This window comes from Symsagittifera roscoffensis, chromosome 2 (genome assembly GCF_963678635.1).
Source record: "Symsagittifera roscoffensis chromosome 2, txSymRosc1.1, whole genome shotgun sequence".
Lineage (NCBI taxonomy): Eukaryota > Metazoa > Xenacoelomorpha > Acoela > Convolutidae > Symsagittifera > Symsagittifera roscoffensis.
In genome coordinates this window covers 84,450,990-84,476,855 of record NC_087063.1, presented here as the reverse complement: position 1 = coordinate 84,476,855, position 25,866 = coordinate 84,450,990, and the positions used below count along the sequence as shown (strand labels likewise).

Below are 25,866 nucleotides of genomic sequence, written 5' to 3'. Positions count from 1 at the left end.
TTCCCAACGCTGTGAACTCTGCTCTCGCGAGTATCAACTTTTCCCCTCATAATGCTTGGCGCACAAAATTTAATTTGTCCGATTCTTGGTCAGTTCTTCCGGGCCTGAGAGTTGTAAAATTGCCCATAATCCTCCCAGTCGATTCTTCCAAGTTCGCAATTTGTTTATATTGCAATTCGGCCGCATATCTGCCCACAAAATAAAGAATCATCGAATCGGAGAATCCCGTCATCCATCTCTCACAGGTTTCAAACGCTCTCAACCTGGGCGCATACACTACGGAGCAACGATCTTCGAAACAGAGGATATTCAGGTAGTTCTCCAGGCAATCTCTTGAAATCATCACAATTCTCCGTCTCCTGCCTCCCTTTCTGATACGTCGCTAACAGTCTGAGGATTCTTGTTATCTCCCCATTTGTCTTGTCATAGGGTCTGAGGCTCCACAATTTCGGATATAATTCAATACGTTCTGTTTCCACCTCACAAATTCCATGCTTCTGCAACAGAAACTCTATCAACGTGTGTCTGAGATCTCGTCCAGCAGGCTGTGGCTCTTTGCAGTTGGAAATTCTCTACATCTTTATTGCATCTGCTCTGGGTATCATGTCAGGATTATAAACTCTCCCAGTCTGCCGTATGTCGTGGCAATCAGTGTGAGTAGACGATCCAGTCGGAGATTCTGTATTCACTTTGTTAACAGCACGATGGGTACTTTTTAGAAATTTTCTGCTCCGAATATCACAAACAATGCCAGGACCACCAAAAACGACAACTCGCTTTTTTCAGGAACTTTCGTATCAGGTAGCGAGAAAACCGAGGGCACTGTTTTGCCAGGAAAGGTGCAGTCTATCCTGCTCCTACTCCTTCCAACATGCTAAGCGTTCTCACATAGTCTTTTTTTCCTTGTTCCATCTTTCGTCCAGAACATTTCCAGCGTGATTCTGATCATCCTATCCACGAAATCTGTAGATTTCTCGCTTTCCTCCTCTGACAGATTCAATTCTTTCAGGATGTACTTGTGGATTTTGGCATTCATTGGGGGATCTCGTTGGAAAGCTTCCATGCCTAATGCAGCAACTCCAGGAGTCAAGTGCAGCCACTTCGGTTTCGTTCTCAGGACTACGGCCTCTGAGTGAGCTTTGTCTCTTTGTTCTGGCATTTTGCCTCGTTTTCGCTCCTTCTCTTTTTTCCATTATCTCAACCATGTATTCCAGGATGTCCTTAACAGCTGGCCACATAGCAGCTTTAGCCGTAGTCGGCTCTCTGAGTCTGCTCAGTAGACGTCTATTGTGAAACTGACCGTTGAGGCCAGCGACGAAAATCCTTATCGTGTTCAATTCCGTATGTCGCTGAATTCCAATGGCCAATGTTATTGGTTGCATGCAATCCAGATAAACTCCTGCAAGCATAATCACATCTGGTCAGAATAACGATTTCGAGATTTTTTTAAAGTCTGAAGTCGTTTTCAAGTTTATCTTTGCCTTCTTTATCAAGTTTATCAAGTTTATCTTAGTAAGCAACAAAGAAGGATTCATCGATTTTAAATTTCAAATCGCCATAACGTTCCATATCATCCTCCTGCTCTACCAACTACATGCCAACAGTTTCTTACATCAGCAGGAGTTGCTCTTACTTGATTAGACACTTTCACATTTTGTCCAATAGGCGCCCTTTTCTTCAAAACTCTTCCTGGTCTCTCGTCTTGTCCTTGATCGTAGTGAGTCACTCTCACGTCTTGCAGCGTTCTTGCGTTGATTGGACCCATGGTGTTGTTCGAGGGCAATCCCTCGAGGTCAGCCAATCCCAATGAGGTTGTCGAACTGAAATTAAATAGAATTTCGATAGCATATAGTCCATTCATGGATAGCTTCGCGCCATCCAGCATTCGCGATGCACCTGAGGCAAAACTTACTGTTAGAAGTTTAAGTTTCATCAGATCCTAAAATGCGCCACGGAGCAGGTAATGGTCTCGACCACGCCAACGAAACACGATCAGGGCGCTGCTCTGTTCTGGAAGCTGGCATTTCTGATCTGGAAGTTCCAGGGTTTCTTTTGGGTTTACTGGAACCAACCTCCGTCGTGGATGAATTTTCCTCTCCCCTGGAGCCTCAACCAGTCGCTCGACCACACTTGACCTCTGCTCTTGGTCACACGAGCTGCGCACGATCTGGGTCACGGCTGGGATTGATCCCAGACGCGTTTCCAGATTCGGCGGGACAAAGGTATCTTCAGCGCTAAACGACCCTGCGTCCCATAGCTCCACCTCCAGCTCGTCAAATCGTTCCTGGAAGACACGGTTCATCCAGGCTTGCCCCGTTATGCTGTCAAAGTGTATCCCATCAGTGGTAAATCTCAGTTGATCCAGGGCTCTCAATTCATGCTGCAGGCCCATCAGCACAAGTTGTCCAGCATTCCGACTCGCCAGATTAGAAACTATGTTTTTCCACCTAATACATTTTTCATTTTGCTTTCGTTGAAGATCCTGATGTGTATTCGTATTTGTGGGTATCGTGCAAACGGTCAGTACCGAGCGCTGGAATTTCTGCCAGACCGCAGTAAAAAGGCAGACAAATAAGGCAGGCGTTCTTCAGCTTCTGGAGTCCTTGATAGGTTGGTGGCTATTGGTGCCCACTACGATTGTAACTTCTACAATCATCATCGGATTTTTTAGCTCAAACATTCAGTTCAATTGGGCTACCGTAGAACCTCAATACACCATCACTGAGGTGATTCATGAAAACCTCAAGTTTTGTAACGGCCTCACTAGGCTATCGCCCATCATCAAAAGTGAGGTGCCTGCCAAGGGGGCTATTGCATCCTTACTGCCGGGTTCACATCGAACCATTAAAGCAGGCTCGCAAATCAGTAAATCTCATGAAACTGTTCTTGATCTGTTTGTCATCTTGGATGGCGATTTTTCTTCACTGGCATTTTCCTTATGTGCGTGCTAGAGCCCTGCCCGATCCAGTGGATGAATTAGTCCTGGCTTCCGATGTTTTCGTTACAATCGCAGAAATTTCCATTAAGCTTGCATCGTCAAATTTTCCCTAGGGTGCAGTCACTCCGGAACGTGCCGTAATCCTTGTGGCCACGATTAGACCAGCGACTTCAACCAGCTGTCTCATTGTCCTTTCGACTACCGGGTCACTCAATGTATCTCTTCCAGATCCTGTCCTGATTTGCATTTCTGTCGTTTGGCCTATTTCGCGAGGCGTCAGGAGTTCCCCTGGCAATTACTTGAAAGTGATGTCTAAGTAACTTCCCGACAGTGTTCGATTTCTCCACCTCTTGACAGACAGGCTTGAACGATTTATCACTCCATGGTCGCCCCAAACGGTCATCAACAAGACTTCCGTGGAGCGGTCTCCACGGTTTTCAAGCCGCAAGATGTTCGTCAATGCAGCTGTCAACATCCTTCCCTCTGGGTCATCTTGAGTATAGTCTCTTTCCATTAGCACTCGATAAAAATTGTCTATGACAGGCCCAAAGTAGGCCTCGACCAAGTCCATTAAAGCGTCCAGGATGTACATTATGATTTTGAGTCGATAAATTGAAAATGCGTTAAATTTTTCCGGTAACTATTGTAACTGTTCAATCGTTAAAGTGCGGATGGCTTCTTACTCTAATGTCAATAATTCTCGTTTCAGTCGTTTACTGTCTCCGTCGTATCGTTTCTAGTAGCAAAAATCGTTGTTCTGATTTTTGCGGCTTTTCAGTTGTCGTGAAAAATAAAATTGTTACGTATCATGCACGCTCAAATGGAAATTTTTAAAATAACTACTTCGGCCCAAATTGACCCTTCCCAATTCGGCTTTTTTCTTGAATAACACCGTTAATCCGCAAAATCGACCTATCGTGCAGTCAACTTTATTTTAAATAAGATACGTCTCGTCGCACAAATTTCGACGGCATTCTGGTCGAATGACACATGATAAGGACCATTCTGATTGGCTTGTTTCGCAACCTTCTGACTACGTTTATTCACGTTATACTTTAATTTTTACCTAATGTATGAAATTCCAATAATTGTTTCACTGGGTGATATGATAAAGGACTAGTAAAGTAACTTCGGTTTTCAGAATAAGGACCAAGTGTTTCCTGATGCAGCAGGCCGTAGGTCTCCTCTTATTAATATTGGTTATCTTGCTAATGTCGTGTTACTCTTTTCAGATTGCAAGTTCAGATTTATTTTTCGAAATGAACGATGGGCAACTGGAAGTTATGGAGGAATCTACTGGATATTATCCGCCTACGACTGCCCCAAATTTGCATCGGCCTCCACTCAGAGGTAATGAATGAGTTTTGAATTTTTAGCCCCACCACCTAAGATTTTTGAGGGGTATAAATGTATAATTTACTTATTATAATTAACGCAATGTTGCTTTACCCTTGCGATAAACCAGATAATGCAATCGGGTACTAGTTTTTCCCCGTAAATAACTTTTTTCACAGCAGTCATCTGGACTACTGGTAGTACCTTGCTTCATAATGAATTCAAAACTTCTTAGTATCTCCTGCACACTTAGACTCGAGGTAACGAATACGCCTGTGACGGCAAAGGTCCTGGGTTGGAACATGACCAGGGCCTCTTAAACGGTAAATTTTCTGTTTCAAATAAAATTGTCGGCCTAATATTTCTCTGTGTACGTTTTGTCGGCGTAGTTGCCACTTCTAAGGATCGTTTTTTTTTTGCTGTAGAGGATTTTCATTGTAATTGTTTTTAAGTGTAATAGCATTTCGAAAATCCGGTGGAATCGATATTGGATGTTTGCATTGGTTGTACTTCTACCCATTCGATTTTTAAACTTTTCTCATTTCTTCCCGGTTTATAAGTTCCTGTTTATTGTATATCGACCAAGTGGCTTCTCACTGCGGTGTTTTTTTTGCGAGTGTGCTGTTTCGACAGGAAGGGTTTCTGCTCAAGTCTTTTTGATTTTGTTACCGCTTCGTTAGTTTTTTTCGATGCTTATTTTGCAATCTATTGTGTGGGAAAATGTTTTTTTTTTCTTCAAAACTATGTTCATTTATTTTGATTACCCTTTTGATTACCCTTGTCAAATGGTAATCAGTATATTTCATACCCGCTACATACATCGTTAGTGTACCGCTGTATTGCTAATTAATAACACGGTTACTGTATTGGCGAAATAAGTGCCTTTTACGTAAAGAGTTGTAAATAAAATTTTCGGATTCAAAATTGGTAGATTTTCGGCACAGGTCGGTCGTCTTTAGTTCTGTCTGCTTACTTTCCTAATGTTTTTATTCTATTATTTTTTTTGTTTACAGTAGCGATCATAGTAGCGATTGTAGTCTAACGTTAAGTTTTTGAGAAATCTTCATCACCCCTTTAAGCCATCCGTAATAAAACAAGAAAAATTGAAGATGAAAAAAAAATTATAAAATTTTTTGGTTTCGAGCGAACTTGTACGTTCAATAGCTGTAATTTAACAACTGGTCTAGAGCTAAAGATGTGTCTGCAGATGCAAAAAATTCTCAGTTATAAATTGATTTTTTTCCTGCTTTTTTATTTTGTACCAATTTTTGTCGGCTTACTTGCCGGGTGTTTTATTTCGGTAATTTTTTGTAGATTTTTTTAACACTTTTTTTCATAATGGTCAGCAGGGTAAATTAAATGTATGTTCTCATAATTTTTTACACTCAAAAATTTTATGGTTAAAAAATGCAAAAAAATCTCATTTTTTTCTGATGCTTGGTTTCTGATTTTTTAAATTAATTAAAAGTGCGTGGAATTAGTTTTAATTCTAGGATTGAGCATTTCAATTTGAAATCGGTTAAAGTTGATGGCATAGCGCTCGGTCTAGTTTCTGAATTGTGTATAATTTCTTGTATTCAGTAGATCTATTGCTTTCCTGGATACTATTTGGGCAGTCCATGTATCTTTGTGAAAAAGATTTTGCCGAACAACTTATGTTGATTTTTAGCTGACAAGCTGTCGGCTGGACTTATGTCGGCTTATTGATTTAATATTTTTTCATGCAAATGTCTGATATGATTTTGAGACCGATAACACTTTGGCCTCTAATTTGATTTTTAAAATGCTCAATTTCAACCCCAATTAATTAATATAAACATAAAAAGGAACTTTTGATTTTTATTTTTGTTATTTTTGTTTTCTATTTTTCTCCAAGGGTAACAACGTTCGAAGTCCTTTTTGATAGTTCTTGAGTCTCTTGCGGTTTTAATCTTTCACTTGTTGCATTGCAAGTGTTGCGAACCTCAGCTTCGAATCTTTGAAAAATTGTTTGCTCAGCAGTTTCTTTAGTCACTCATTACACACGAAAACAACCTGTAACTATTCAAAATTGGAAGTACTCGATGATAAGTTATTCTTTCAAAATTCGAAAAAATTTGAAAATGTTTTTGTTCAGTTCTCTATTCATTTCTCTACAAAAGCTTTCCCAATTTGCCTATTTTATTATGCCAGTCGATTGTGCCTAAGTTCTAGAGAAATTTTTTTTTGGTTTTTTTTAGAGTCAAAAAATGGTCGGAACACTCTGTGCTGTTTGCATAGTAACTGGCTATCCTTGTTTTTTTCTCGACGACTGCTTACCGATTTTCAAGAAAAGATCGGCTACTATACCTTGTTTACATATTTTCCTATCCCGTTTTTTTACCCCATTTTCAACGCCATTGAAAATTTATTCCAGTGGGGTTAATGTTTGATTCAATTTCTTGGATATTTTCTCCGAGACTACTACGCCAAATCTAAGACTAGGGTTTCAATGAAAAGAACAGGTAGCTGGGATCTCTTCTGCATGAGCCAATACGCCTTTATTTTGAATAAAATAGCAAAAATTAGTTGCTGTAATCCTCCAATTGCAGGCGGCTACGCCCCAGTTTTAGTAGAAAAAAATTATGGCTATCTGGAAGCCGTTTTCTAAATTTACATCGTTTTTGCCATTTGGGAAATCTCAGTTTTAGAGTTCAATTGACAAAACTTGAAATTCGAATCTTCCCTGTATAATTGGCTCGGCGATTATAGGTTCAGCCTGTGAGAAAATTCCCTGTAGAAGCAGCTACGCCGTTTTTTAGTAGAAAAACAATAATGAACTAGGAAAAATCTAATTTTTGAGATTTTGATCGTTTGTTTTATTTTCGGAAACTTATTTTTTCTCAATCATTGGCCCGCCAATTCTGAGGTTAATAATTCAATTGAAACAACATGCTGCAGAGACTATGCATAAACGGTTACATCCTATTTTTGATAGAAAAAGAGGTATGGTTTAGGAAAAGTCTTTTTACGAAATTTTTATCGTGTTGTGGTTAATTTTTCCTCTTCTTGAAAAGTATCCTGCCATATCTAATTTTGAGATCACAGAATGGAATGTACGTTCTTCCCAATGTAAGAAATAATACCTTATTTCAGTTTAAATCACTACGGGTATGGCCTGAGACAAATTTTTGAATTTTTTTTCTTTTCCGCTCAAAAGTTTGTTTTCCGGTCAACAGGTGGTTAACCAGAATTGTTTGCCTTAGTTGCCGCCCAGCTTTTGCTGGCTCATCTCAATGGGTGTATATTGACGTTTTGTCGGCTTAATTTGCTAAACGTTTTGTCGGAGTTATGCTAAAAGCTTATATTATGCTGGTGGTTGTGTGTTTCTGCTGTTCTCTGAAATTGATTGTGTCTTTTTGTTTCAAAAATTTCCAACTTTTCTCAACTATATTTATTCGTTTTGTTTTTCCGTTTGATTTTCTATCCTTTAGCTTGCAATACTACGCTTTCGTTGTATCGCAAGTGATGCAAAGCTCCGTTTGCCCTTGTGTGAAAATATTCAGAAATTCAGTGGAAAAATGTTGAGCAATTGATTTTCCATTTCTGTCAGTTGCGATGAACTCAGCCTCATGCATTGAACACTCGATTTGGTTCATTTAAAATGTCTCTGTGATGTCATTTCATTCTTTCACACATTCTGATGAGTTGCATGTTGATTGCAGAAGTGAAGCCGCTTCCTGTTGACCCGGCAATAGCTCACCCAGAAGACGCCGACTCTGGACACTCTAAAAACAAAGCAGTGCGATCAGTAGAGATGCAACAGAAGATTGCGAATTTGAAAGTGTGGAGTGTGAACACATACAAATGCAGCAAACAGGTGACATTCAAAATCAGGACATTCATAGTGCCTTTTATTATATGATGTTTAGCTGAAATTGGGGAAGTTTTTAGGTAATTAACGAGAAATTGGGAAGAACAACAAAAACAGTTGATCCAGAATTGGAAAAGAAAATCGAAATCCTCCTGGACACGCAAGCAAAGTACAATAGAATTCTCACTTTGGCTAAATCGTTTAATGCACACATGTTCAATGTAATCCAGACACAAAAATCATTAGCCGAGCTTTTCTCGGAACTGTCTTTTAAGCAACCAGATTTGCACGATGCTTTCACAAGTAATGCCAACACACAGAAGTCTCTTGTTAAGAATGGAGACGCACTATTAAGTGCAATTCGCTTTTTCATTGATGCCATGGATACGCTTGTGAACAAAACTACCCAGGACACAGTCATGACTGTGAAGCAGTACCAGTATGCACGAGTCCAATTCGATGCATATCGTAACGAGACAGAGTCCTCACTCGGGTCCGAGGCAACAACGCACAGCACAGCTCCCAATGGCACAAGTCCAACAACAACAACACATGGCACGATGAGTTCCTCGGAGTCCGACGGGAACCTAGAACAGCACAAGTCTCGTTTCGAGACACTACACAAAGATGTAGACATCAAACTGAAATTGTTAGACGAAAACAGAGTAAGTTAAAAACAGTGTAATAAATATTTTGCAGTTTGATTGAGAAAAGGTTCTTTATTACGCTTGCGATTAGCAACCGTTATCAATCTGGAATATAGATTTTTTTTACGGGTATCTTGGTTCAGAATGAAATATAATTTCTGTGCGTTTCCATCTAACTTAGCATGGAGGTAACGAATATGCCTTCTTCTTCTTCTTCTTCTTCTTCTTCTTCTTCTTCTTCTTCTTCTTCTTCTTCTTCTTCTTCTTAGGACGTTTGCAGGCATTGCTGCCTTTTGTCCGCCATGGTTAAGTCGCATACAACAGCTCTTCACTATTGGCGGTTTTCAGCAGTTTCTTGACACATCTCCATCCACGTTTCCTCCCATTTCTTCTTTGGGCAACGATAGGGTTTTAGGAGCGGTTCCATTTCTTTTGAGACTTGTCTTCTCCAGGAAGTTTTCATGCCTTCGCGGTCGCTTCCAGGGGTCGCCTTTCTGAAAGAATATGCCTTGGACGGCAAAGGTTCTGGATTTGAATCTGACCAGGACCTGTTTTTTTTTTTCAAACAGAAAATATTCTTTCAAATAAAATTGTCGGCCAATTATTTGTCGCCTATCTGTTGTGGGCTTAGTTGTCACATCATGGAATCTTTTTTTTTTGCTGTGCGCATTTTTATTTAATGTTGCTTTTACTGTTTGATTTACTCATACAATATGTAATTTTATTTACCTTGACTTCGTATTTCCTTTTTTGTTTCGCTAAAAAATTGCTCTGCCCAAATTATATGGGCTTAATAACTAATTTTGGGTCGTATCAGGGAACTAAAAGACCGCCTACTTTAATATGAGCCTCCATACTCCCAAAGAGTCTCTTTTCACTTGACCCCTCTGTCTTCAGCCTTCAAAAAAGTCTGTGGGGGAATATTTGACCCATTTATATATTTTTTCGTTTTCTCGGAAACTAACCCTCTCGAATTTGACTTCTTACTTTCAATGATTAGAACAGTTTTTAAAAGCCTCCTGCATATGCGGCTGCGCGCAATTTTTTTACACTAAGTTATAGCCCTCAGAATTTTGTGAATCTTGATTTTTTTTTCGTAAACTAGCCTCTCTTATCTGATATCATGGTTTCAATGGCGATAACAGGCAGTGGGAAGCTCTCTTGCTTTAGCGGCCACTCACAAAGTTTTTACACGAAAAGTCCTCGGAAAAGTCGATTTTTGACCGTTTTTTAAATTTTTTGAAAAATATCGAAAACTTTGACATATCTGAGATTTTGTGTTCAATTCAAAGAACGGGAAGCTCATTTGCTTAAGCGACTAAGCCCAAATTTTTCCGACACTTAAAGTTATGGCCCTCGGAAATTTCTGTTTTTTGACCTTTTATCGAGAACTGCCCTCCCAAATCTGAGGGTTTTGAGTTCAATCGAAATAACAGTTTTCGTAAATTCCGTCTGCATAGGCGGCTATGCACTTTTTTTACACAAAAAGATTTGTTTTTCGGAGAAGTCAAGTTTTTGATTTGTTGACTTTCTCGCTAACTATCCTGCCAAATCTGATATCATGGATTTAATCGAAACAAAATGTTTTTGAAAGTAAGTTGATAATTGGCTATACGCAGTTTGTTTGAGAAAAAATTTAGTGCCTTCAAACAAGTTTTGCAATTTTAACAGTTTTAGGAAGTTTTTTGACTTTATGCGAAAACTACCTTGCCAATTCTCAAGTTTGTTTGATCGGGAAACTCAGATTTGGGAATCTTTGCCGCAACATTCTTTTTTGAGAAAAAAGTTATGAACTTTGGAAAACCTTTTGACCGTTTTTTTTTAGAAACACACAATCAAATCTGAAATGAAAAGTTCAATTCAAAGAGCCGGTTGCGATAATTGTTCCTGCAGAAGCGATGACGCCTTAATTTTTTGTAGAAATGTTATCTCCCTGGAAAAGTTGATTATCTGGAAGTTTTTTTACTCTCTTTATATAGTAGAGAAACAACTAAGGTTTTGGGCAAAGTAAAATTTTTGAAATCACACTTTCGTGCCGCATCATTATAGCAAATTCATTCAATATCATTACGTACCCCCAGCTTTAGCTGGCCCCCTAATTGTTTTTTATCGAGACATGCGAAAATTTTGTTTCACCTAGAACAGTACTGATTTAATTTATCCGGACAAAATGAAAAAAACTTGAATTTTCAAACACTTTTTTCTCCAATTGGGTTAAGATTAGACAGAAAGTGAATAAAACAAAAGTTGCTTAGCTTCTAATCAGAATTAATATGGTGCAAAATGGGTCATTTTGGCTTTTTTTTTCAACTATTCAAAAATTTCGCTGGAACTACTTAGTTAAGTGATGAGAAATATATATCACAAAAAGCCTCTTACATAGCCCAATAAAGTTCTAGAAAGGTTAAATCTCCAAAAACCTGTATAAGAAAAAATATTTTTGCTTGATAGTCAAGAAATTTGATTTTCACTGTAAAAAACCCAAAATCTTTGCTTATAAACAAATTATAAGCAATTTAGTCAAACTTTTGGAGATTTAATCCTTCTAGAACTTTGTTGGTCTGTGTAATAGGCTTCTTGTGATATTTTTTCTCATCAATTAACAAAGTAGTTTCGGCGTCATTTTTGATTAATGGAAAAAAGCCAAAATGACTTAATTTCGGGTAAAATTTTGTTTGAGAATTTCGAAGAAAAAATTGCACCATATTAATTGTGATGAAATTCTAAGCAACTTTTGTTGTCTTCACTTTTGTCTAATTTTAACCCAAATTGAGAAAAACGCATTCGAAAACTCAAGTTTTGTCTGGATAAATTAAATCAATTTATTAAATTAAATCAATTAAATTAAATTTTTTTTCAACATTCAAATTTTTTTTTCGCTTCATGTTTTGATTATATTTGTGTTGTATGGCAAGTGCTTGGGTTAAGATTAGACAGAAAGTGATGATAACAAAAGTTGCTTAGCACTGTTTGTTATTGCCCTTCTTAGTTTATCTTTCTTAACAGGTGAAGGTGATGACCCGTCAGTTGACCTTATTCGAGACAGCACTGGCTGCCTTCATGTCTGGCAATGCAGAGGAGTTGGACACTGTGGTGAAGCAGTTCAAGGTCAAAGTGGAAGAGGGCGAGGCACCCTCTTTCCTGGAGCTGCACTGAAAGGGCTCACCACATGGCCAACACGATGAAGACAGTCAACTGGTTCCATAATAAAGACAAAGGCTGCAATTTTATCAGACTAATTATGGTTTGAACGTTCTTTGGCCTGAGCGTTAGGGTGAAAATGTTATATTATAAATGACAAGGTTCCTAGCATCAGTGTACAGAAACTTTCAAAATTTTCTAATTTTTGAAGATGAATACAAAAATTGCATGCAAAAAAACCCGAATCTGATTACTCTTTCTGAACTGATAAAACTGCAGTCTCTAATATAGCGATGTCATCACTCTACATTATTGTGTGTCTATGTTATTGTCTCCACCCAATCATTTTCCCTCTGGATTCTGAAAAATTATTAGATTCAGAAACTTAAACAAGGCTTAGCATATCACAAATTTGTAACGTATTTCACCAAATTATTGTACAGTAACTGAACGCTCTGTTTTCTTAATGGTGAACAGATGGTTTTCTGAGTGCTTACTAAGTGTGTAAATTCAGTAGCTACTTGCGAGTGTTTTATGCTGAAAAGTAAACAAATTACGTCGATGCTGGTGGAAAGTTTCAAGCAATAGTGAAGGGTTACAGTGGTCTATGGTCCTTTCCATACTCATGCTTTTATGCTGATGTGATGTGGTGTATATGAAGGTCGTATTCATCGGGCTAGAAGTGCATTTGAAGTATCTGAGGTAGTTTTTCTTGCTGAGCTCTGCCGAAGAATTAATAAATAAAAACTTTTTTTCCCGATAACTTGATTTTTTTTGAGAGAAAAAGTTGATCAGCAGAGTGGCTTCATTGTGTTTATAATGTTCATTTGAACTAATTTGTTAATATTTGAATTGTATTTAAATTTATCATTTATTAAGTGAATAATTTGCTTGTGTTTTTTAATTTTGTCCATCTATCCCCTCATTCTCAGAATTAAAAATCGGATTGCAAAATGACTCTAGTTAACGCTACACGAAAAGTTTTCAGGCTTCTCCAGTTTTTTTTTCAAAAAGCAATCAAAAAGTTTTGCCCCAAAACTCGAACCAGATTTTTCTGGTTGACTTATTAATCAAAAATGGAGCCTGTTTGGAATGTGTTCAATGGTCTGACATCTCGAGTAGAAGGTCTCTTTTCGGAGAACCAACTTCTGCGCAAACGAAACCAAACACTCGAAACGCAATTATTGCACTCACTGAACAACGAAAGAATAAGCTGCGAAATCAAAGAAAAACTAGTAGTTGAGTTACAACGAAAATTAGAAGATAAAGATTTAGAATATTCGAACTTAAAAGTGGAAATGGATAAAGAGAAAATTTCAATGAGTAGCGAGAAAAAGTTACTGGAAAATCAAAGAGCGGCACTTGAAGAGGAACTAGAAATGTTCAAGAAAAAACTGCACAAATCAGATTTGAAAATTCTAGAGCTGCAAAATTACAACAACAATTTGAAAGCAGAACAAAATCAATTGAATATTCAGAGAAACGATTTAGCGATGGAAATCGAAAACATCAACAAAATGTTTCAAAAGATACAAGATGTGAAAAAATTAAATGCAAACACTTTATTGACAATTGAAGCCAATATGAACGAATTGGTAGATTGTAATCGTAAACTATCGGCCACAGCGAAAACTTCAGAGCAAGAAAGATCAAAGCTGGTTTCAGAGCTGAAAAAATTTGAACAATTGATCAGTTCATTAGACGTCACAAAGAAGACTCTTGAAAAAGAGCTAATTGAAGTCAAGAGTTCGAGTGATCATGAGAAGAAAGAACTTAGATGTTCTATAGAAAATCTAGAGGGAAAGTTGTCCGCAACTCAGACAGAACTAGAAACGGTTAATCAAGAAAACGACGCGTTAGAAACCCAATTATTGCGAACTTTCGACGAAATTCGGAATATTAAACTGAAAATGTTCAATAGGGAAGTCAAAGAGAGCCGTTTAAAAAATGTTGAAGATGAAGTAAAGGAAGAGTTTAGCAAAGATACGGAATCTTCTGAAAGCATTAAAGTGGCTAAAGAGAACCCAGAAGAAAGCAAGAGAATCTCAGTTCCAAATCAAAGCCAGGCTATGGATGTTATATAGATGAGATAAAACTAATCATTCTTCCGAATATAAAAATACAAATTAGGATTATCATTTGGAAGCAGTGATGTCAATTTTAAAAAAGACTATTTAGCTTTTCATTTAAATTTCAATTTATTTAAATGTGAATTTATGAGCCCACTCGATTTAAATGAAATTTTTTAAATTTAAATCGAGCACTTTAAATTGAAAAAAAAAATAGTAAGTTGCTCGGGCGGTATTCGATTCCACGCCAAAGTAGAGTTATCTTATGATAATTGATTTCACATTTCGCAGATCCGCGGAAAAAGCAAACAATCTAAATTTTTTCACCACAAATTTGATGAATTTTTGTAGAGACTAGATATGCCCAAAAATTGTTTTGGAATTTTCGTCACAAAATTTCGAAAAGTCCCCAAAATTGGCAGAGAAACTGCTAAAAATCAGACTGAAGAAAAATTTAAATGTCTAAAGAAATATTTATGTAGTTTCGGAAAAATTTAAATTGATGCCAGCAGTTTTTATAATTTCAAAAACAAGATAGTTTTTTTTAAATGGATGTGATATCCCCTAAATTTAAATGAAAACTGAACTAATAATACGGTTGAATTAATACTAAAGTTAAATAAGTAAATATGGATCATTGAATGGAAGGTAACTATAATCTTGCAATAGCTAACGAAGAGTGAGTCCTGGTTTTAGCACCACCAAGCTGTTAGATCAATAGACATGATTGGCAGGTCTTTAATTTGCATTAACCAAATGATCTCTAACATGATGCTAATATGATGCATAGTTCATTCATTACGTCCTCTATCCTAGGTGGTCAACTCACTACCACCACATTTCCCCCTCTCGAAAATTTCAGACAACGTATGAAATTCAGTCACAGGTTCACAGTAAACAATTTAATCAATGAGTTTAAAATATCAGAGAGTTTTCTTTCCTTGTACTTGCTCCGGCTTATTAGTCGCGAACGTTGGTCTCCTTAGTTTCCTCCTCGGTGATGGTGACGGTGTATTTCCCGATGACGACGGAATATCTCCCAGTGATTTTGGACTCGTTTGTAGTCCCGATTTCTCCTCTATAATCATGACTGAATGTTTTAGTGGGCTTCCAAAGAACTGTGTCTGCCGCTTACTTCTGCCCGATGACCTTGAATTGCTTGAGACCTGTGAGTCTTTATCTCGTTCACCGCTCTTTTTCTCTTTCCTTTTCTCTGGTCTCATTTTGTCTACTGTTTTGGTTTCCTCCTATCTCTTTTTCGCCACTCCTGAAGTTGTCCCTATCTTCGCATCCGTCTTTCCTTCCTTACTCTGTGAAGTAATTATCTTCTCCGCTTCTGTCCATTGCTGACCTTCCTCTGAGTTGCTTTGCGTTTTATTTTCTCTGTTATTGGTACTGAGGATATTGGACAGTCAATTCTCTCTAACGCCTGGCTCGTACCTTGCACCTCCTTTGCTGAGATTGGTACTACGGAAATTGGGCATTCTTCTGTCGTTTACGCGTCTGGCTTATTTGCTACCGGCTGTACCACCTGCACCTCGTGCTCTGGAGAACTACTCGAGGACATAGTCAGGTCGATTATTCCACCGCTTGCAACTTCTCGTAGTACATATCTGGATGCTAGAGTTGGCGGATTCTTCTTTGCTATCTTCGTCAATGAGGAATATAACTTAATCGTCTTGGCTTGCAGTCTGTCCAATGTCGCGAATGGCTCCTCTTTATTTTCTGCATCTGAGTTCGACGATGAAACCGGCGAAACATCTGGTCTTGGCAAGATGTGTACTGGTCTATTTGGTCTACTTGAACTGCACTGGTAAAATGGCTTCCTCGGTGTGCTTTCGGCCGGTGTCTTTGTACCTAAATCTGAACAGTATACTGTCTTGAATTTCGGTTTAAGCGATATGTGGTTCTTTCTAATTACTTTCCCATTTTCAGTGATGTAAGTTTTGGTAGTAACCTTAACGATTTTCCCATTAAACAGTTTGAATAAAGGTCGACCCGATTTCCTGTCTAAAATCTTCCGATATACAACTGCCTTCTCCGGGTAGTGAATAAGATCGAGCTCAAGATTACTTGTTTTTGTTCTCTGTGCTGGCGTCTCCTGTTCCACTCTGAATCGGTTCAAGTCCCTTGGTTCAAGTCGCCTCTGAGGCTTGCTGCTAATAATGGATTTCTTTCTGTCAGTTTTCTCAGCGCCTCGGATCCCTCCTTGTGTGTGAGGTGTCTTTTGCGCGATTTCCAGTCAGATGCTGCCTTCGCCAGATTTTCTAATGTCCTAATGCTATCTGGCTCTTCCTCTGTTTTCTTCAACGGGTTGGTGACACGTCTCTGCTCACCATTCCCTTCTTCACCACCTTCAGTCTGGTTCTTGAGTCTGCCGATTCTCGCATTTCCTCCGGCCTCAGTAGGGATCTCTCCAGTTTCTGTTGATCTAGATTCAAAGAACAGATTAATTTATCCCTAAAGTTAGACCATTCTGTATTCGGTCTCCGTCCAAAATGAAGTTCGAATGGTGACTTCTTAAGAATGCTGTGACGCGTTATCCGAATATCTTCCAATATCGACTTGACTGCTGATTGTATATCTTCAAATTTTGGATCCAATTGCATTGTGCCTAGTTTTTTTTATCGTCTGAATACATCTTTCTACCAACCCACACCCTCGGTGGTCTCCTACTGGACAGAATACTTGATTTATTTCCTTAGATTTACAAAATTCTGCTAGCTTAGCGTTTTTGAATCCCGAATATTGGTTTGTCCTTAAATTCTTTGGTATACTATGTTGGTGGATATAATTGTTGAAAAATTTGAGTATTTTCTCGCTCCCTGACTTCCTGGTGATCATGGCAGATGGGTATTTCGAAAACCGATCAATTGCGACTAGTATAAATAGTTTTTTTCCCCTTAGAATCGAACATGGGACCAGCAAGATCCATTTGTAATTCTTCATTCACTCCCGATAATTCCGGCAAAGGTTCTACCGAATTGAATGATTTTGACGTTTTAAGGTTCTTACCATACGCTGAGCATGATTTGCAGGATTGGCACAAGTCTATGATCTCCCTGTGCATTTTGGCCACCATAGATATTGTGCCGCATCCACCATTGCCTCCTGTCCTGAGTGTGTCCTGTGCAATCGAGCCATTACCGCTTTCCTCAGACATGTTGGAATTGCTACTCTGTTGTCAATGATAATGCAATCGTTAATTACTGAGGCGTCGTCCCAAAAGTTTGCCATCTAGCTGCCCAGTCTCGAAAATCCTTCTCTGTCTTTTGCTAAGATGTGTTTTCTTAGTTGGCCTAACTGGCTGTCTGCTGTCGTCAGCTCCCCCAGTAGGTCCGTGTCAAGTATATTGTGAAGGCCTGTAGTGAAAGACTTCCTGACTGAAGTTACTGGAGCTTCTTGTTTCCCCTTTTTTCCAACTTTGCTTGCATCACTGTTTGGAAGTGAACTAAACGAGCTTGGTACCGATGATTTTTGGTATTATAAATAAAAAAAATGCTATAGGCTTGGCAAATTTATACTTATACTGAATTGTTTTCTAGGTCAATCTCATTTTTTTTTTTTTCAGATTTTATGTTGCAAACATTACTTGATTCTATCTTTCACCTTTTTCTTATTATCTGAAGAAACGGCGAAACCGCTCTCTCAAAGGACATTTACGTTTTGTTCGTTGCAATTTTCTTTCCAAATCCAGTGTAGACAGTTTTACTTCTGCTGGAAATGAATGTGGGCGAGCACGGAGGGGTTGGTGGGGGTGGTGGAGGCGGGGTAGGGGGAGGAGGGGGGCATCACTCTGCCTCCGCTCACGTGAATGGCCACACCTTTTCGGGAGGGGGAGGAGGGGACATGAAGAGCCTGAAGAACATCCAGTTGAGACTGGACCAGCTGGTCGGTGAGTTCCACTCTCCCAACAGAGAGGACGGATTCCAGCAGATGTTGCAGAAGATGGAACAGGTTCATTGAGTTTAAACTAGGTATTCTTTTTGGATTTCGCGTCACTGCTCGAAGGGCTGACTTATCATGCTACATTGGATTGCCCACGAGTTTTTTGGAGTACCTAAAATTGCGTTGAAAATTGGGACTACTAGGCTTTAGTTTTTCCCCCACGCTTTGAGTGGTCAGCACAAAACTATCCGTTTTATTTTGCTAGAAATAAATATTTCCGTTTTCTAACTTGTATTTTTCTTAACAAAATTGATAGTTTATTTAATCATACTTTTAATTTAAGTGAGAGCTTTTTTAGCTCAGTCTTTTTGAAAATGGGGAGGAACTTTGTATTCGGGTGTGTATTTTCGATTTTTGAAATTTGTATTTTCGGTTTTTTGTTTTTCTTGTTACTTGTCTTCAAAAAATGTTTTTCTAATTTGTTTATTTTGCAATGACTGACGAAAATGTGTAAGCTCTACTTTTTCGCTCAGATTCTTTTATCACACCACGCCAAAATAAACGACACCAGTTTGAAAAAATATTTTTTTAGGACTGGTCGGAACATTCTGAGCAACTTGCACACTAACCGGCTATCCTTGTGTTCATTGTGATTTTAAATGAACGATGACCGTACGAGTACTTGGTCAGAAAAAAGCAACGGTACCGTGTTGGAATATATTGGTTTCTATTCAAGCTTTTTGGACTAAATGATTTTGGTATTCACTTTTATTAATTAATTTAATGCTATAAAAACTCTGTATAATATACCAAATCTACAGGAGTTAGTTTGATAGATAAAAGATCAAGCCCAGTCATTCAAGTTTTCAATGCTCGATAATAGCACAGTCAAGTTCATAAACAAAATCTGCAAGATTTTCAGTAGTTCAAACAATTTGAGTATCGTTTTGTGGCCGCTGGAAATTTAATAATTTGTTTTTTCTTCAAGTAATGGAGCAATATTTTAAAGCTCATGGACAACACTGAGCTCAACATAAATATATTCTTTACTACACTAGGTATGAGCGCTTTTGGCTGAACGGGTTACCAGAAAATGGGTAATATGCAATAACGCATACATAAAAGAATGATAATGTGAAATTGGTTTTTTGGAAAAGTAATGGGCAGGTTTTAATACTGTTTTAAAGTATCAATGAAGTTCGGTTTCATTTGAGCGAATGGAGCGAACAGCAGTGACTCACTCGCTTTTCTGTTGCAGGTGAGAAACTGTCAGCAGAGTCTGTGCATAGCGCACTTTGAGATGGAGAAGTCTCTGGACAAGACAGTGACCGTGGACGGACACAGTTCCACAGCAGACGACCAGTTCAGACACTTCGACAATCTCTCCGGTAGACTCACTGCACTCAACGACGCCATCAAGAACCTACATCCACACCAACACCCGGACACCACTGAACAGCAGAGTGGGAGCAGGGCGTCCAACAAGTTCAGATAGCAGAAAAGACTAAGAAGAATAAGAAGAAGCAAATTGAATAATCTAAACCAAGTCAGTGCAACGGGTGCAATGCGACGAAGATCTTTTTGGCGATAATTTTTTTTTACAAAATTTAGTGTGCATTTTTTAGATCATTTATAAAAAAGAAAGAAATTTAATCTAATTTGTGTAGATTTTGTTAATTGTTAGTCTATTGTCAATTTTTTTTGGCTGTGTGGCCGTGCTAAAGTGTGTCTGTAAGTCCTTTTTTCCGAATGACTATGGTTTTATCCTTGAGCTTCTGCTGATAAATTAATGTTTATCCTTCTTACTTATATTAATCCGATATTCGATGCATCGGGCTTAATTTGCCCAACTCGAATTGCGTAATGCCTGCACAAAGTAACTGAAGACACTTTTTGACTTTACTGCATAACACGGAAAGCGTTAATTACGATTTTGATTGGTTAAAAGTCATTGAAATCGAAGTTAGTGGAATGCCGACTCAGAATAATAGAGCGAGAGGAGGAAGGAAGGAAAACAAGAAAGAGAGGAGATGGAGGAGTCAGGAGGTCAGCATTGCACATCCTGAGAACAACCAGCAGGGTGGTCCAAAAACTAACTTTTCTAGCCAAGCAATAAACTACTACAATTAAACGGTCACGTAGAAGCCTGTCGGTTGTAATTTTGAGGTGGGATAATGAAAGGTGAAACTGTATCCTTTTTTACAATTGCTGGAAAATGTCTTTTGAAAATTGGGAGTTTTTCTTCCAGTAATTAATTTAACTTTTTTAGGCAGCTTTAGTTAATCGACTACCATTAGTAACTAATATTTGAAAAAAAAAATCAATTGTCGATAAAGTTTTCTATTTTTTGGTTTAGGTAAAAGGAAAAACGGTCAATCATGAAAAGTTCTCAAATTTCAAAAAGCTTGAACACGATATTTTTTCTTCGAAGTTTGCAAGTTAAATGATGTTCAAAAAAGTTTTTCATTGAGACTTTTCAAAATGTCTGTTGACTGTCTTTATGTGAATCTTCGAAAGTATTTCTGGATGCTCTGTGATAAGAAGTTTCAGTTTATAACATCTTAGCTACGCCCACTAGCAAGCGCTATCAAAGTAAACTTTGCCCTTTTAACAAACTACTAATAAAACAAAAGAAATGAATCATTTCAAAAACTTGCTTGATTGGTATAGGTCGCTTAGCGTAGACTGAGTGGCATTGTTTTTTTTTGTGCCATAAGATTTTTGCAAAATACGTATATCGGTTCTTGCAATTTCTCTAGTGTACGTTAGTCGGATTTTGTTTGGCTTTGTGACTCTGAGCTGATTTCGATTTCAAAGAACTTTACAGTCATCTATTATTTGCTGTCTGTTGGCTACGTTTGTTTTTGCTGGTTCAAAGTTTGATGCCAGAAGCTAATGGAAGTAGTGTAGATTTTATCATCTTTGAAGGTAATTTCTAAGAATTAATTGAAACTTTTTTATACAAAAATTGATTTTTGATTTACAGCTATTTTTTCAGTTAAATTGCTGTATTGTTTTTGGCAATATTTTATGCTAGATTCTTTTCGAACTTGATCCCAATTCGGTTTTAAAAATAATTGATTGGACTTTTCAGCAGCTCGATAATAAAAAGATGAGGTAAGTTAAAACTTTTTTTTTGATAAATCTATTTATCATTGTGTGATTTTTGTTCCGACCATTGAATAATGGGGAGGCACTTTGTATTGTGCTTTGTTTCAGTTCTTGCTCTTCGTTTTTTTTGTTATGCACGCAAAACCAGATAGCGAGCACGCACAAGAAACGAGACTAGTTTGAAGAAAAAGAGAAAAACCGATTTTTAGTAGTTTTTTTACTGAATGTGATCGGAACATTCAGTGTCATTTTATCTGCTTATCATGTTTTGAAAGAAATGTCAATGTAATCTTTATTTTTGTTTATTTGAACAGTTTCTTGACATGTTTGTTCTTGTTCTTACCACTTGAAGTGTGGAAAGATATGTTGGCTTCGGGTCGTTTTTTTTTTTCATGACAAATCTGACCAACTCAAAGAAAGCTCTTAGGGTGTCACATGTGTTATCTTAACAAAGCCCTTTTGGTCATGATTTTTTAATCTAAAGCAATTTTCAAAAAATTTCTCTGCTATTTGTTGCATTTTGTCCTAATTTAAAGCCTTTTTTTAGCCAAAGGGAAATTACACAAAAATTGCTATGAAAAGTTTCTCTTCGTTTTTATTTTGTCATTTTTAGTTTTTTCTTTTTAGTTTGGTCGGAACATTCTGGCCACTTGAACAGCAGCGGTTATCCTTGAGCAGTTATGTTTTTGAAGCATAACAGTTTTAGATGATAGGTTTTTGTTGAGAGTTCTCCAATTTTTCTTAAATATCGATAACGTTCATTTCTTCTGGTTCGCCATTGATACGAAGCGCAGCTTTGCCTCTGTAAATTTGTCCGATGTCTGTGCGCATCAAAATTTCGCGCTAATTTTTTACTTAAAATAGTGATGACCGCCCTTTCCGATCACCCTAAGGTACACCACGGGCATAGGTGGAACGAGAGGGAGAGGGAGAGAAGATAAAGAGCGACAGAGAGTGAGCAAGAGCCACTCTATGGCCCCCAACAGGAGAACGAAAACAGACTTGAAAGGCACTCGCTTAGTATACACGAGATCTTTTACAATTTACTTTTAAAAAGTTTTTGCCTTAGAAAGGTGATTTGAATAGCTCTGAAGTGCTTTGGGGTCCCCAATTTGAAACGAGTGTCTTTCCTGATTGAATAGTCAGTTTCCAGCCGCCCAAGGGAAAGAAGGGAGCAAATTCTGGAAGTGTGTTCCAGTCTCTGATGCCACTGGCTAATATTGGAGCAGACGCCGTCACTAGGTCCAGACACTCTTTCACACTATAGCCCCATTAGTAATGTAGCCTCGTATGGCCTTCGAACTGATTGTTAGGTTTGATAAACTTATATGGCTCTTTACCGACTCTTTTCACTCGACTCTTCCCCTTTTTCATATAACCGAAAAGGAAAAAACCATTGTGCCTGTTTACGTTTACTTTAGTTGGGAAAACTCACCGATGGAGGAGCGTTACACGAGCCATACACGTTCATCAAGCCTAAAAGTCAGTTAGAAACTTGGACTTTAGTTTTATTTTGAACTGTTCCCAAATGGTACGCGAGAAGCCATTTCGCCGCATCCTCATGTAGAAATCACTGCCACTGTAAATTGGCTTTTAATCTACAAATTGATGAAGTTTGAAGGAGCTAGCTATGTGCTTCTGCCTGAAGGCGTGTGGGGGTGCAATGTTATGTGAAATAGTGTCCTTGTCCAGGTCCCCCACCCCTCTGCTGCAGAGTGTGAAGGCCACTCTACAGCCAGTGCTTAGTGCAGTGTGCGAGGGACTCCCGAGGAACAGGGCTTTCGCGGCTGCACTGCCCAAGTTGGAGAAACTGAGGAAGACTCAAGAAGCCATCTGTGCTCTCCACTTCCGGTGCGACATGATCCTTACTTCTTAGCTAGTAATTTGTGGAATTAATTGTCATTTGCAGATTCAAGTTCTAAAAGCAGCCGGATATCTTAAATTTTTGGAACGTCTAGTTGCTTCTTTTTTTATCTAGTCGTTTCTTGTGGGTCCCTAGTTTCTATCGCATTTTTTAATCAGTAACTTGAAAGTGAACAGTTTTAACTAATCAACTGAGAAGTTGATATCTACTGGCCATGAAAGTTTTCACTGCCGATTTCTTTTGTCGAGTTTTTGACTACCCAATAGGCTTCCTATCCTTATGACAGAGTCTATGTTGCTCGTTGAACTTGATGGTACTGAGAAAGAGGAGGCTGATTGTGCTAGGTGTGATCGGGGGGAGGGGCGTGCCGGGGGACCTGAGGAGGGCAAAGAAGGCTTCAATGCGAGTGAGTTTGAGACTATGAGTAAGGCACTGCACAGTCTGCACTTGAGTGTGAAGGAGATCCATGACCAGATGAGACATGCAGAGGAGAACTTCCCAGATGACGACGACAACTGAACTGAAGAAGAGATAGATCATCACTCGGCTCTTCACCCAACCACCTTGCCAATTTAAAGTTAAAAGTTGTCTAAAAATTGTTCATACGGTGTTTTGCATATTTAATATTGCAAAATTCATTTGAGCTGCAAATAGAGAAAGTCATTTTAAGAAGACTTTTGAACATTTTTTTCTGCAAAAAAATGATATGGAACTGAAAAAGAGACGATGACTCGAATTGAAGAATTAATCCATCCAACCAGGCTGATGTTCACCAATCCGACTGATACTAACGAATAGATGGTTGCTAAGGACGAATCACGAAATGATTTGAAAAAACACCGATCGATCAAATTCAAGAGATGCCTTAAGACAACCAGTAAAATGAATTTTTGTGAAACAAAATTCGTTTTTCATACTAAAATAAACTTTTTCAGTTTATTTTTCGCTGTCTGTAATGGTTTCAAACTATATTAGATTGTTGTAAATCGACCGAAATTTATGCTTCACGGTAAATAAGAGCGTGTTAAGAACCTGTACCTGAGCCGGTACAATCTTGGGAAACTTTCTGTTTTTTTTCGGAAGTGATTGTCACCTGGATTTTATTCTCTGTACAATCGAATCGGATGGTACAGAGAATAAAATTTCAATTTTAAATATGTAATCACCTTATAAAATCCTGTCAACGTGCAAGCTTTTAAGAGGTCATATTTGACTAGCCATTTAGAGGTGATGATTTAAAGAAATTCGAGTTCAATCTAAGGTTTTTATTTTAGTTGATATTCCTACCGCTGAAAGTAGAAAAGAAATATGTCTTCGGATGTGTTATAATTTGTCTGTTTTTACTAATTTTGTTTTAAACTTTTTCCGATGCAAAATCAGGTACTACAAATAATCATCGGAATGGATCAAGTGATATATTTTAAGAAAGTCGTTTCAGTCGTGATTTGAAATACTACCATAACTACATGATTGCTAGTTTTGCGAGTAGTGATATTTGGATACTTCGTAATGATCTATTAAAATGCAGATTTTGTGTTAGTTTTTCGAAATATCCCTAGAGGCTATGGACCGTATCGTATCGCTTTATTTTTCTGTTTTTTTTTAGTTGAACTTAATCCAGACTCCTATAAACGTCGTGATGATTTTTTTTCAGGAAAATTCTTGAAATGCTCTATTAACTACAGAAGTGCATTCGTCAGTGTATATGCACATCTGACTTCAATTTATTCTCGTTTGCTAAAAGGAAATTAAATTGAAAATTGGCTCTCCAATTATAAAAAAGGAAAAGGCGCGGAAAAGCATGATCGATTTCTCGTTCCTAACAAAGTTTCCTTGTTAGATTAACCAGCAGAGTAACAATGTTATCTACTGATCGAGTTTTCTCAAATTGAGTTGATTTATTCAAAAAACTTTCATAAGTTATTCGTCTTGAAATTTAAATAGTCCTAAGGACATGTATTTTTTATTTTGAAATTCGATAAATGAATTTTTTTCCAATAAAGTCAAGTTTTTTCTGTCTTTGCGTTCGTTGACTCTTTTCCAACTGTGTCTTGGCTATGTTTATGTTTTCCACCTCAAATCAAGTACCGTAAATATTCATCGGAATACATCGAATGATTTATTTTATCGAAGCCCTCACAGTCGCAATTCGAACGATACTGAGAGAGAAAGAGAGAGAAAAAAAAGAGAGAAAAAGAGAGAAAGGCTTAAATCATTTAATTGAGTAGCTAGCAATGAAATAACCAAGAATTTAAACTAGCTGTACAAAGAGATTGACTAGAGTTCGGCTAGAAAACTAACTTCTGCACATTGTATATCTGCATAAAATACGCGAATTGCAAAAGTTCGACAAGCTTAATTTTAAATCCTTTTTCTTCGTTGTGGCTAGAATACCAATAACTGATAGAATTCTCTTGCAAACTAAATAGTTTACTACAGGCGTAACTCGATTGAAAAAGTAATCAAAATCATAAAAATTTCTCGTTGAACTGCATTCCAAAACAGGTCAATCTTCCTAGCGAATCATTATGAAAGGTAAAAAAACTCGGTGATATCTGAGTCATATAATCTGTCCAGCATCTTGCAGAATGGTGAATTTGAATTTGATTCACTACTATAATCCAGCTTAAATTTAATTCATCGTTAAAAAACTGCTGAAATTCTCCACGTTCATTAAGATGGTGACCTCTGCAAACCAAATATGAGGCCGATATTTTTTAATATGTAATTTACATGCCGGATAAAGCTCAATTTTATGATAGCAGATAAATCTGAAAAAAAATTAAAAAAATTTATTACTTGCGATAAGCAAGAGAATTGCAACCGGTTACTAATGTTAGACACATAATGTTAAAGATTTAGGAAGAAGTTTGAAGTGTTAAGTTTACAATAATGCAGTATATGCAGCGTAGTTGTTTTGCCTGTATAGGGCTTGCATTGTAGCGGGTAGATGCAAATCTCCTAATGATTTTTTACTGAAAATATTTCGGCTGTTTTTCAGTTTATTAAGTGTCGGTTTTAATTCTGTCGGCTTATTTGCC

At 37.8% G+C, this 25,866-nt stretch overlaps 4 protein-coding genes across 5 annotated transcripts; all 4 read left to right on the top strand.

The window, feature by feature from the left end:
- The first annotated feature begins 4,174 nt into the window (after positions 1-4,174).
- On the top strand, positions 4,175-12,825 carry LOC134839517 (arfaptin-1-like). Its single transcript, XM_063855095.1, has 4 exons — positions 4,175-4,288; positions 7,957-8,111; positions 8,186-8,770; positions 11,759-12,825. The coding sequence occupies exons 1-4, from the start codon at positions 4,198-4,200 to the stop codon at positions 11,906-11,908; spliced, it is 981 nt and encodes a 326-aa protein (XP_063711165.1). The 5' UTR covers positions 4,175-4,197; the 3' UTR covers positions 11,909-12,825.
- A 144-nt stretch (positions 12,826-12,969) lies between these two features.
- On the top strand, positions 12,970-13,977 carry LOC134840030 (testis-specific gene 10 protein-like). Its single transcript, XM_063855657.1, has one exon. The coding sequence runs from the start codon at positions 12,970-12,972 to the stop codon at positions 13,975-13,977; it is 1,008 nt and encodes a 335-aa protein (XP_063711727.1).
- A 3,560-nt stretch (positions 13,978-17,537) lies between these two features.
- Positions 17,538-20,138, top strand: LOC134839653 (uncharacterized). The gene is made up of 2 exons (XM_063855275.1): positions 17,538-17,919; positions 19,109-20,138. The coding sequence occupies exons 1-2, from the start codon at positions 17,686-17,688 to the stop codon at positions 19,343-19,345; spliced, it is 471 nt and encodes a 156-aa protein (XP_063711345.1). The 5' UTR covers positions 17,538-17,685; the 3' UTR covers positions 19,346-20,138.
- Positions 20,139-20,255: 117 nt separating this feature from the next.
- LOC134840700 (uncharacterized) lies at positions 20,256-24,712 on the top strand. 2 transcript variants are annotated; one of them, XM_063856684.1, is made up of 3 exons: positions 20,256-22,203; positions 22,654-22,812; positions 23,170-24,712. In XM_063856684.1, the coding sequence occupies exons 1-3, from the start codon at positions 22,166-22,168 to the stop codon at positions 23,342-23,344; spliced, it is 372 nt and encodes a 123-aa protein (XP_063712754.1). In that variant the 5' UTR covers positions 20,256-22,165; the 3' UTR covers positions 23,345-24,712. The 2 variants fall into 2 exon arrangements, with proteins under 2 accessions (XP_063712754.1, XP_063712753.1); XM_063856683.1 differs by lacking the exon at positions 20,256-22,203 and having other exon boundaries at positions 22,253-22,812.
- Positions 24,713-25,866: the final 1,154 nt, after the last annotated feature.